Raw genomic sequence first — 13,065 nt, 5'->3', positions numbered from 1 at the left:
TGCAGAGTATTTAATTCTGTAGTGAGATTAAAAGTCACATTCTTAACTGAGATGATTTCCTTGTTACATGGCACACAGGATCCTACCTGGTTGGCCCTTACCTGCCTTGTCTTACACTCCCACCAGCTCCCCTGCCCAGATCCAGAGGAAGAGGAGGGCACTTTAACCATTCAATACTCGCTCCCCACCTTTTGTAGAAGCAGTTGTGTGTCTGTCGATTTTGCCTTGCTCTTAGGATTTCCTTTGAACAAAGCATACACACCAGTGCTTAAAAAATAAAACAACAACCTGAAAACTACTGGTCAAACATTACTGAGTTGTTTCCAAACAGGGAGGGTGGTAAGACATTTGGAGGTTGCAGTTTCTTTCCCTAGTTCACCAAGCACGGCACTCATCAAGATCAGAAACCGAATCCTAGGCTAGCCTTATATTCATGACTTACAGAAGAATTTAAAACTTTATAAGCCTAAATTTTTCTCACACAAGCAGAGCACACATTGCATTCCAGTTAGTGTCTACTGAATCTAATTCTAAGATCTTCATATTAAGCAATGCTTATACTATATAAATCCACCCAAGGCCACTCTTATAAGTATCTTTATGCCAATTATGATTTCTCACTAGTTATGGTTTTTAACCTGTTCTGTTCCCTGGGAAGAACTGGTTTTCTCTATCACTTTCAGAATGGAAATGATGAGAATGAAAATGAGAATGGAAATGAGTACGACTTAAAAAAAAAATTCACAGCAAAGTGATCTACAATTGGAAGGAACACATAAGGAAGGTTTATTACTCTTTATTACTTTTCCTTTATAACACTGTTTCATAAATCTCCCTTCTATGATGATAAACAAATCATCAGTGGCTGTCACCAAAGATTTTCTAGCAACATCAGATAGAACTCTTGAACTCATACCATATAGCATATGGATATTGGAAGATGAGCATTAAATTTATTGAAAATATATGGTCAGTTCTTTAAATATATTTAAATCCATTTAAATTAGGATTGATTAATATAAATAAGCAATTGTTTGGGTATTATCTGTAATCCTCTTGGCAATAATCCTGTTTCCATAGTAACACAAACTTGTATTTTTATCCTTGTGTATGCGTGTGAAATTATAACAACTTTTGTAATAAAGTTTACACATCATTTGCACATAAATTTCATTTTTTATAAGAAGTCCAAGCTAGAGGTTTCTTTCCTTGAATCATTTATTGTTATCTCACCACTAAATACATAATTCACATCTCCTCTCAAATAATGAAAAATCAACAGAGCCATTCCTAACCACTTGCAAAAGATTACTAAATCTACATGATGGTCGGATCTTTGCATTTCAACATAGAATATTAAGGAAAAGATAATGAAATACTTCACAGATGTCACCCTGGATATAATCCATGTGTTTTATTAGCATAAATCCAGTCATTCTTACCTAATCAGGATTCTTGTGTTCATTTGTTTCAAATAGTTAACAAGTTTGCTTCCATCACTTGTAGTAGACCAATGAAGCAGCTGAAACACTCTGTCGTTACCTACCCCGCTCCAAAAAGTGGGTCTTCATTCAACACTTTGCTGGCAGCTGAGCTGCAAATATATGCATTCTTTACTAAAACTTACTTTGACATCATTTTAAAAAAATAAGGCAGTTTATAATCTGGTGTAAGGACATTCACTGCCTTTGGGGAAGGCGGTACTTGGTAAGGGGCATATCTGGGGCTCCCAGGGAGTTGTAATGTCCTCTATCTACATCTGAGGCATTAAAAAGCCCTATGCTTAAAATTTGTGACATTTAGGTATTATGTTACTCTTCAACACAAAAGTTAAAAAATAACTTTCCATTTAGCTATGACTATGTCTAGCATAGAAAATGTTGGGGATTTCATGAAATTATAATTATTATTTCAATTGGTCCCATCACTTTTTATTTAAAAGTAATGCTTTCCCCCCATAGGAATTTGCAAATGTCTAAATCAAAGACTAAAGAAACTAAGAAACATAGCCTTAAGATGTGCCTTTGAAATGATCTGGTTTTTGTGTTCTTAAGTTCATCTTCCATAAAGATGATGGATACAGTATAAAAGGGAAATATCTGGGGGGAGTAGTTGAAAGTGTGGACAGTGTTTTTCTAAATTCATGATAATGTTTTACTGAATTTACCATCTTACCAGAATATAAAAACAAGTATATTTCAAAACTTGCATTACATTAAAAAGTATAATAAAGAAAGCACTTTGAGTTGCAGAAAATTCAATTAATGTATGAGAAAACAATGCAATGATGTACAGGGAAGATTAGTTCTCACAAATGTTTCAGTCCTTCATGTGATTTAACAATGAAAATCCATCCACCAGCTGTCTCTGAATGGTTGAAAGGATGCCATGCCCTGGGGGTAGATCTATCCTCTTTCTCCAAAGGGCAGAATGAGGAACAGTGAGTAAAAGCAAGAGGGAGGCAGAGACATCTGGGTAGGGGCAGAAGGAGACTCAGCATTAATTACATTATTCTCACAAGAGGATCAATCTATTTGGTGTGCAGAGGCTTCTCACCCCTGGAAATGTTCACCCATGCTAAGAGTGGTTGTGTTAATTTACTATGGCTGTTCTAACAAACCACTACAAATTTACTGGCCTCAAAAAACACAAATGTATTATCTCTCAATCCATTAAGTCAAAGTCTTCCTGGGCTAAAATCAAGGTATAACAGAGCTGTGAGTTTTCAGAAGGCTCCGTGGGAGAACACATTTACTTGCCTTGTTGAGCTTCAGGAGGTTGCCTGCACTCCTTAACTTGTGGCCACTTGCTCTGCCTTTGAAGCTGGCAGCATAGTGTCTTCAAAGCTCTCTCTGACTCTGACACTGCTGCCTCCCTCTTATAAGGGCCCTTGTGATTATACTTGTCCCACCTGCAGAATCCAGGACAATCTTTTCAACATCCTTAATTTAGCCCCTTTGCCATGTGCATACAGATTTGAAAGTTTTGAGGATTATAACATGAACATCTTTGAGGAGTTGTTGTTGTCTATCAAAGTGATATATTTTAAAAATATATAGTGGGAGCCTAAACTAGATTGCCAAGGGCCCTTCCAATATTTATATCCTAACGAATAAGGCAAAGAAATCAAATATCTGCTAACAACCGTTTAAAAAGCTTATTTGTATTAAGAAACTGACCGTACAAGAAATCTGACTTCTCCATCCGAGATAGTATTACTATCTCCCTGTATGTCCACCATAGAGGGCTGGCTCTTTTAGCTAAAATTCACTATTCAGAAGAAGTCCAAGCTTCTCTTATGGACAGTGGCCACATCTCAGCTGACCCAAGAAAGAACAAGTGCTAACAAACATTGTTGGAATGTGTGTGACTAATAAGTTCAAGCAATGGGAGTATTGGCATTTATGCAAAAACCACCTGCAGGCCCTCCAGGATGGTGCTTCTCAAGCGCTATAGCGACCGCCAATCGGGGAATTACTGTCTCTCTTTCAAAGGAAAGAAAAAATGACAGAGAGAGAAGGAGACAGAAGAAGGAGGAGGAGGAGGAGGGGAAGGCGGAAAAGGCAGGAAAGAAGGAGGGAAGAAGAAAGGAGAGTAGAAAGAAGAGAGAGAGACAGAGAAAGAAAGAAAAGGTCTAAGAACCAGTTTTTTTTTTCTCCTTATTATAGACTCCTAAATAGAAAGGGAATAATCAAGTTCCTAACTTGTAATTCATTTCTCAGAAGCTATTAAATATGTGCCAATGAAAAATATGGCTTAACTAACTCATGTAAAAATTTCATCTATTCATATATAGCCAATCTTCAGTCTCTTGTGGCCTTTAACAAAAATGTTCTGAAATGGTTACATGGAATAAATTACTCTGCAATTTGGGTTAATAGGAAGTATTAAATTATACTTGAAGCAATTGACCAAATGATCTTGGTAGATATTAAAGCAAGAAGCATTACCATGAAAACAGTGACCACTTAATCCATCAGCAGAACTGTGCATTCCCAAAGATTCTGGCAAACTAACTTGGGAAAAAAGTCTCTAAGGAAAAGTTTTCTTCATGGAGGTACCGGCAGGACCAAAGGGAACATATTTACACCAATTAAATTTCTACCAAAATCCTTTTTGTTCCCTATTGAAATCAATAACGAACCACAAGCAGCACTCAGCTCTGGGGATATAAGGACCTCAAGAATCTCACATCCCATGCCTGAAATGGAGACCAAGACACCACTCCAGTTCAGTAATAATCATGGTAAGCAATGGATGTGAGAGCAGCCTACAAGAGGGTGCCTGACTCACGGTAGAGAACTCAGGGTCGACTCACATGAGGACCCAACTCTTCAGGTAGGTCAGAAAGAATATATGAAACACGACGCAAGCTATGAAGGCAAAGAGAGGATTTGTGCCAGAGGGAACAGGATGTGCAGTGGAATAAAGGTCTAGAAACACTCATCATAGTCAAGAACTCTGAGTAGTTTGGTCTGGCTACAGCATAGGATCAGGTGGAAAAACAGAGTTAAAGCTAAAGACGTAGATCAGGGCTGGATCATGAAGACTCTTAGATACCATCCAGGGACTCTGCGCATTTCAAAGAAATGTGAATGTCATTAATATGGCCACCAGGGTATCTCTGACTTCACTTTTAGATAAAGCAAATTAATAGGAAGGGACAGACCTAAGTGGAATTTCCATCCCTTCCATCCTCATTCCAAAAAAAGGGGGTCCAGTGGTTATTTTCTGTTTAGAATATGATATTTATTTCATTCACAAAGAGGAAACGCATCTAGCCTTTGCCTGCCAAGAAAAATGTTAGGGAATATAATTATTCATTGCAAAATGGAGATCTGGAAAGGACATATGTGTGTGTGGGGAGATACTGACTGTATTTGTTGCTCAGGAGGTAGAGGGGACAAGTGAAGGGCTGAGTAATAGCTGTGGGAAGGTGGGCAGGGGAAGAACACTGGTAGGTAGGTTCTGAATGGAGATATGGGGGAAGCTCTAAATTCTGAGCTAGAGATGAACATGAAATGTGGATGGTGAACAGAGAAGAAACTTGCACGCTTCAGTTGGGAAGCAGACAGAATCAGGTGATTCTCACCATTTGCAGGGGGTCTGTACCTCCAGAGTTAGACATACATGCCAACCTTCACACATAAGCCAAAAAAGATACTGGAAAAACCCTGATAATCATGTTAATGAAAGGAATAAGGCTCAATGGTGAGAGGAATAAGAGGGAGGGAAAAGATTGTTTAGAAAAAAACAAACGGCAGTATCCGTTTCAAAATAAACTATATCCTGCCTCTCACACCCACACTAAAGTGAAGTACAATTTGCCAAAAGAAATTTGCCAATTGTCAAAGCAAAAAATTGGCAGCCCTAATTATACTTGCTACAAATGAACAAAATGAATACTCCCGATTCCATGAATCATTGTCAAAACTGTCCAGTACAAAATCCTGAGTGGCATCCTTATATTTAGATAGTCTACATTTTATTATTTATTTATAGCCGGACTTACAAGTTCACAACAGGACTAAGTCATCTGAAAGAAACTTTATACATTGAAACAATAAAATATAAATTAAAAGAATAAGAGTCATGGTAAAATAAAATTAAAATAAAAGCTGAACTGGGTATAGGAGATGAGCTGGGGTGGGGACATCGTGTTGTTCTGGATGCCAACATTGGTCCCCATGGCTTTGTTAAGCCTCTGAGTTTCCTACCAGCCAAAGAAGGAAAGAAAAAAATAGTGCAGTCTAATAGCTCTCTTTATCTGTGAGGAAAAGTATATTATCAGTTTTTCAGAAGTATATGTTGAGATTTTAGGTAACAAATTTGAATGAAAGAAGAGATTAGTTCAATGCATGTTATCAGGGGACAATCTCAGGAAATGTACCATCATACATGAGTAAATATTTCTAAAATCCCTTTTTCATTTCAAATGCTATATAATATTCTTTTGCATTTTTTTGTCTTCAATAAGCGAACAAGGTCTTAGTTACAAGTGAGAATATTGTCTAAGGTATAATGTGACTCAAGTTCAATAAGCACTTCCAATGCAAGAGAGACTGTGGAACTTGGTGACTGGTATATTCCTATCATCAACATAACTACACTTCGTCATGAAAACATATCAAACATTTAATTTCTCTCTCCACACCTTATCCATGAAGTAAACCTGACTCACAAAATCTATCTACCAACGGCTGTCACCTGTCATTTTGTAAGGATTACCTGAAAAACTGTACTTGTTAAAACCAAGATATTTTCAAGCAAAGTAGCATTTTTACTTCAATTTTGATTCAAATTACTTTCTACAAGATATGTACATATATAATAAAGAATTATTCTGACAATTGTGTATTTTGAACAAACCAAATTCACACTGAAATGCACCTCCCAGAGTTATTTGAAATATATATTACTTTTCCTGCTCTTTGCTCCAATACAGCCTAAAACCTCTAATATTTCAAGCTCTGTTAATACTTACCACATGAAAAATATGTATCATCGTGCATATACATTATACAACAAAGATCTCATGGCTACTCTTTCAACTGCAGTTATATGTTAAATATCATCCTCATTTAACCTAATGCCAATTATGTTTTATTTTTATTTTGTCTCCAAATTATGGAGCAGAAATTTACAATACAGGTTATCTTAACTGTATGTCAAAGAGAAACAAATCAAAGGATTCGATCTATCAAATTTTAATCTGGAAATAAATGTAGTAAAATCTAATAAAAGTCACAAACTATACCACTCAAATACTCATTTGATTCTTTTTACCACAGGAACCTTCCAAAGGCAGATAAACACAAATTTAAGACCTAAAAACTTGACACTTCTTTTTGAAAGCATAAATGCCAACTACAACTACCTGAAATCAGTTAGTTGGGGGAAAGAAGAAAGGGTTGAAAAGGCAGTGAGAAGAAAGGAGTTTGCTTAATACAATATTTGTCATAACAAAGAAAACATGTATTGTAAGAATCATATCTGAGTCTTCTTTATGGGAAATACCTTCAAGTTCCAGTATGAAAGGCAGTATTAGCCTAATCATGAATCCAAAAGAGGAAGGGGGTGACTTCTCTATGGGAGATTACAGCTTCATAATTATATCTGGCACATGAAAAGTGCATCAGTTTGAGAGCATTTTTAGATGTGTTTAACATGCCCTTAGTAACCATAATGAAAACACACACAACGGAAGACTATAGGCATTAGAATAAACAAGGTTGGGTCTGCACTCATTGTTTCATGGAAGGAGTTCTCTGAAGAGATGTACCTTCAAGGTAATTTGTTTCTAGAACTTATTTCATTTATACATATGAGTTTTTAATTTTTAAAAGAGAACTTTATATGATTTTTCTAGTCCATTAAAACGCTGGTTTCTTTGTCTGCCACCTCCTTCCATTAGGCAATTTAGTCAGACACATAATTTAGAATAAGATCACTAAACAGAACAAAATACTAACAACAACAAAATCCAAGGACCCTGATCTGTTGCTCAATGAAGATCCCCCAAATTTCCTTCAGATCCAATGTTTTGGGGGGAAGATGATAGGCATCTCCAGAAACAGGTAATTCTAGACGTCTAACTATGGTACTCTCAGGAATAAGCACTTCTTAAGAAGTACCGCTCTACGTCAGCGTCAAGAGTGGTAATTAGCTAAAGGTGCACCACGAATGAAATATACAACGATGATGATTATTAATATTTCATTAATCAGTGACCTGAATGATAGCCATACTATTAACCACACACAAATTAAGTAACAAACCATACTCAAATCTAAATTTGAGACATTTGTCATTACAAAATAACTAAGAATAAATTCAAACCTATTTTTGGCACTATGTAGAGGATATTATTTGTTTTGTTGAACTAAAAAATGGTGATAGAAGAACTTAGAAGTCCACACACAAAAAAATGAATTCACCTATAGACTGTTTTCTTAATGAATACTTCAATTATGCTAATGCAGTTTTACGGTAAGCATATTTGATGGTAAAAGACTCCATAATGTAATACACAGGTGACTTCTTAGGTTTGAGCGCTGACAACATTGTATCTGCACCCTATGTGTGGGTACTGACCGGTATGGGTACATGTGTATGTGTATATCATACGGATACTTAAAATCATCATTCAGTCATTTTATTTCAGAATTGTGATAGGGTGGAGGATAAATATTCTAAAATGTGAGAGGGTGCAAATTTATGTTCTAAAATTAGAGACTTTTACCATTAAGTATTATGTAATACTCAATGGTGTACAAAGTATTACTCTGTCATTTTTCTTTTCTTTAATCTATCCCTGGATTTAAAGTAACATAAACTATCTCATCAATTATTCACACTCTAATTGGAATGAAAAGCAGTATGCTATTTTTTAATATCCAGTCTGCAAAAGAGAAGAGATGCACCAGACAAGACATTTGCATGTGTTCACTTTGAAGATGGGAGCTGAATTTCACTCCAGGATTTCCAGTTTGCTGATCTGTGAAAACTGTTTGGGGGTAAAATGCTTTATTTATTTCTCAAGTATCCCACTAAGTATCTATTATAAGAATTCCATGTAATGATTCAATGTTTTCCAAATGAAATCCTTTGAAATAAAAATGTATATGAATATAATCATGTCCTTTGTGCTGTCAGTTTAATATCACATGTCCAGAGTCTACAGGCATGTGATTTGAACATGACAAATGTACATAATTACTTTAAATATATAAGTGAAGAATTACATCCAGAAGACCCTGAAATGCTAAATTCCTATTATCCAGATAGATATCAGAAGATAAATAAATAAATATATATATATATATACACATATATACACACACACACATATATATATACACACACACACATATAGATATAGATATATATAATGTAAGGAGATATACATAGTGTAAGGAGATATATATATAATGTAATTTCTTCTGATATACCAGAAGAAATTCTCCTTACATCAAAAGGTTAATTGTGGCTTTTCTCCTTTCTATAATGAAGTTACAAAATAGTCTCATTCAATAATTGTGTTATGTGGTACTTTGAAACACCTCTATTAAAACAGGAAAGTATGGATTAAAATAGAAAGGACACTTGGATTAAAAGAGTAAAAACCAAAGTTGAAGTATTGCAGACCTTATTGTACGAGTGAGTTAAATCAACTAATGATTGTATCCCAGTCCAGAGTCCCAAATAAACTGAGTCTCAGTGAGTGGAAATAATCCAAGTCAATGATGTAGAGGTTAACTCGAGACATTCTGAGCACAAAATTTGAAAAAAATAATAAAAAGGTATTGTCTGAGTAGATATGTATTTTAAGAAAAAATAAATGACTCTATCTGTGAGTTTCATATTTATGTTGATGAAACAAATCAATAAATGTCTGTCAGCCTGAAAGTAACTGAGGGGTGTGTATTGCTCAATATAAAAAAAAAAAAGAAATGATGCATAACCCCAGTTTTTAGCTTCGTGCTTCACAACTCATTAATAAAGAAGACAAACATACACTCATCTATACTCGGAAACTATTACTTAAATGCTCAAGGGTCTAGGCTCCAGAAGGCAGTGAACTATTTTGATTTAGGAAGAAAGACTAACTGTCATGTAATGTGAAGGCAATGACTTGTCTCAAAAACCTGCCTGTGATGGAGAATGAATGAACATCATTTTTCACACACTGCCTAGCTCATGTGTGAAACTACCAAAACCTTGAAAAAGTCATTCAAATTCCATAGTAAAATGTAAAAGAAGACAAAATAAATCAGGTGTAGGAAGTCCATTTACAGACTAACTTGGATATTTTTTGAATGATGCAAATGTAATTTAAGTACACTCAAATGTGTAAATATTGGAGAGAACAATTGCATGAGCCAAAGTGTAGCACCTAAATAAAAGTAAATGAATTAGTATTTTAGTAAAAATGAGCCCAGCAGTGAATGAGAATAGTGTCCTGTGGGTGTGAGCACCTGGTCAGCCGGCAGAGCCATGTGGGTTATGGGCTGTCTAGTCACAACCACATTCATATGTCTGTCCCTGGGGTGTCCATCAGGCTTCTGGGAGATAAGTGACCACAGAGGGGAAGGAAGGACCCTTTCTGACCAGGTGACAGAAATTTCCTCTACAAGCCCTTGAGATTTTGGAAGATTAATTCCATATTCTAAGCGACTTAAATAGAACTGAACAATGTAGGAACTATGAAGTAATTCTTCTTTATCCTGTGAACTGTTAAGGCATATAGACTATAACACATTACCCAATTCAGATTTCCATAACCAAAGAGAGGGTTTGGGAGCACAGCCACAGAGATTATTAAAGCGTTGAACACTAATACCTTGGAGAAAGGTGGAACATTCTAGGTTTTCAAGATGAAATGAGCTCATAGAAAAACTTGATAGATTTAAGTTTGCTATAAGGAAGATTCTGACACTATGTGTTCTTAAACATTAAGGTGGTTTGCTGAGACTGCAGAAACTCCAATCCTGAGAATCTTTAAAAATAGAAAGGATTCAGACCAGCTGCTCAGAAGGATTGAATGTGGGCTTTCTTCAACTAAAACTCCCAAAAGACCCCTCTAACCCTAAAAGTTTAATTGTAAATTCCATTCTAACACTCCTGCTTCGGTACCATGTAGTTGAGGGGGTGGGAGGGATTGTGACGCCCCACACCCACAGTGCATAAAAACGTGAGGCACTGGTTTGTCATAATTAGGAGTCCTAGTGATATCTCTGGATATGTGGACTTTCTCATTTTAAACTTCTCATGCAAATCACATATAGCACTTAGTCAAAAGATTTAAAGATATATTGCAGTTTTGAATAATTCATGCTAATGAAGCATTAAACCATGATGAAAAGTACAAAAAATAAATAAATAAAAATCAGGCAACTTCAGTTTTCTTTCTTTATATCATCCAGACTTAAAATACTGTTTTTCTATTAAACTAGAAAACTTGTCCTTAGTCACTTATTAATAATCCAAAACTTTTTTCCTAATATGTCATGATATTTTTTGAAATACATTTGAATCTGTAGAACATTAGTCTATAGCATGTACCAATTAATAAATTAATAGTATACCAAAGTCCTAGAGTCTGGACAAAATTATTTTACAAAAAAAATGCTTGAATAAATCAAATAGTAAGCTGAATTGAATAGTGCACTAAGTTAAGTGATCACTCCAAATGCATGTAAATACATTTGTACCTAATACCACAAACTCCACTTCATATTTCCACAAAGGACTCTTTGAAGTTCCTTAAAGAACCTACCCAGTTAAGCATTAGATTTAATCAAGTGCTGGCATCCAACACCTTTCCTGTCTGCCAATACCTTGATGTAAAATCTTGAAGAAGTTTATTTTCTTATAAAGTAACGGCAGTATTATTTAACTAATCCCAACTGATGACTTCACAAAGCATGGTTATAAAGTGCCACTCAAACTTTCTACACTGCCCACATCAGTAGATTCCTAACTTGACATAGCACACAGGAGCTACCCTCACAGCCCTGCAGTTAACTGCATTCGGTAAATATTTGCACCCATAGCACTATAGATGCTAATGACTGTGTTGAACATACACATGTAAACATACACCCCTAACTGTGTAACAGTGTGTCAATAAATTGTAAAAACAGACACAATGTACTCATGGGTAAGGTAAAATGTCCACCACCCACTCACTGTACCAGGACAGCATCTCTTTTTGTTTATCTTGATTTTGAACGTGTGTGTGTGTGTGCGCGCGCGCCCCTGTGCGTGTGCAGGTTACCGGAGAGGGAGATCCGTTCTTGCAGAGGGGCCCTCTGAAGACTCCTTTAATGCCCCGGTAGTGCCCATTGCTGAGATGTCTCGAACTGATGACCAGGTAACAAGCCATGTGGGTCCAAGCAGGAGGCGCAGAGTCTCAACTCCTCATCAGAAGACCAGCCGTGGAAATGCGGGCTGGCTGCTCAGCAGCAACAGCGACTGCCACCTCCCGAGAAGAAGCGGCCAGCAGCAAGCAGGGGACGCGGCAGCGCGTCCCCGCTCCTCGCCCCGTGCGGGGCTCCTGCTGCCGGCAGCGGCTGCTCTGACGGCGGCGGCGGCAGCGGCAGCCACACAGCACTTAGGGGACCCGGCGAGCCAGTCCACATGCTGCTCTGACGAGGTGGCTGCTCAACCGCGGGCCGGCGATATAATTTTTTTTAAAGGACAACTTCCTGGGTCCGCCGGGGAATCAGGAACTCCTCCGCCCCCTTTCCTCCCGCCCCCCGCTTTCGCACCCAGCGCACGCCCCGGGATGGTCAGGCGCGGCTCCCCGTCTCCAGGCTGGGGGCGTCCGCGGGCTGGGCTGCGGGCTGTGGGCTCCGTCGCCGGGCAGCAGCAGCAGCAGCAGCGGTGTGGCCCGGGAGAGTGGCGGGTGGTCCCGGGGAGCGCCAAACCGCTGCCCCCGCTGCAGTGGCGGGGGCGAGGGCGCAGGCGGCGGCCCTCGGGCTGGGGTGAGGACCGAGAGTTGGGGACGCGGCGACCTGTGAGCGGGAGCGGCTAGCCCCCCCGCTCTGGGTCGTCGGCTGGAGGCAAGGGGCGCGCCGGGCTGCCGCGCGAGGAGGTGACAACTGCCGCAGCGGCGGCGGGAGGCTCTGGCGGCTGCGGGACGCGCCGCGCCGGCATCCTGCCATCCACCGCCCCTGCTCCCTGGTCCCTCTGCCCCGTCTCCGGGCCAACTTTGCGCCGGGTTTGGGGGCGGGGGCCCGGGGCGACTGGGGAGGGCGGCGGCGGAGGAGCGGAGCAGGAGGAGAGCGTTTTCTTCACTCTTTCGCTGCCTGCCCGCCCTCACCATTTTTCAGCACTCCGGCTGCCGGCGGCGTTCGCAGAAGCAACAGCTCCCCAGCCGGCTGTACCGAGGAGCTGTGCATCCCCAAATAAGGCTGAAGGATTAGATGCGCTGTGATAGGTAATGGATGCAGGAGGAGAGAAGTTTTAGATAGAAAACTTACATAAGGAATAGAAACGAAACGTGCATACGTGTGTGTGTGTCTCCAGAGTTAGAAACAGTCACTTACAAGTCTTTTGGTG

At 38.8% G+C, this 13,065-nt stretch overlaps 1 protein-coding gene across 1 annotated transcript in view; it reads right to left on the bottom strand.

Annotated features, from left to right (window-relative positions):
• The window catches only part of ZNF804B (zinc finger protein 804B), a 504,914-nt gene extending 492,689 nt beyond the window's left edge, over positions 1–12,225 (bottom strand). Inside the window, exon 1 of the mRNA XM_034667542.1 lies at positions 11,780–12,225. Within this exon, the coding sequence (XP_034523433.1) occupies positions 11,780–11,887 (108 nt within the window). The 5' untranslated portion in view covers positions 11,888–12,225. The remainder of the gene's footprint in view (positions 1–11,779) is intronic.
• Between the last annotated feature and the right edge of the window lie 840 nt (positions 12,226–13,065).

This window comes from Ailuropoda melanoleuca, chromosome 1, assembly GCF_002007445.2.
Source record: "Ailuropoda melanoleuca isolate Jingjing chromosome 1, ASM200744v2, whole genome shotgun sequence".
In the NCBI taxonomy this organism is placed as follows: domain Eukaryota; kingdom Metazoa; phylum Chordata; class Mammalia; order Carnivora; family Ursidae; genus Ailuropoda; species Ailuropoda melanoleuca.
This window is presented reverse-complemented; position numbering and strand designations above follow the sequence as displayed.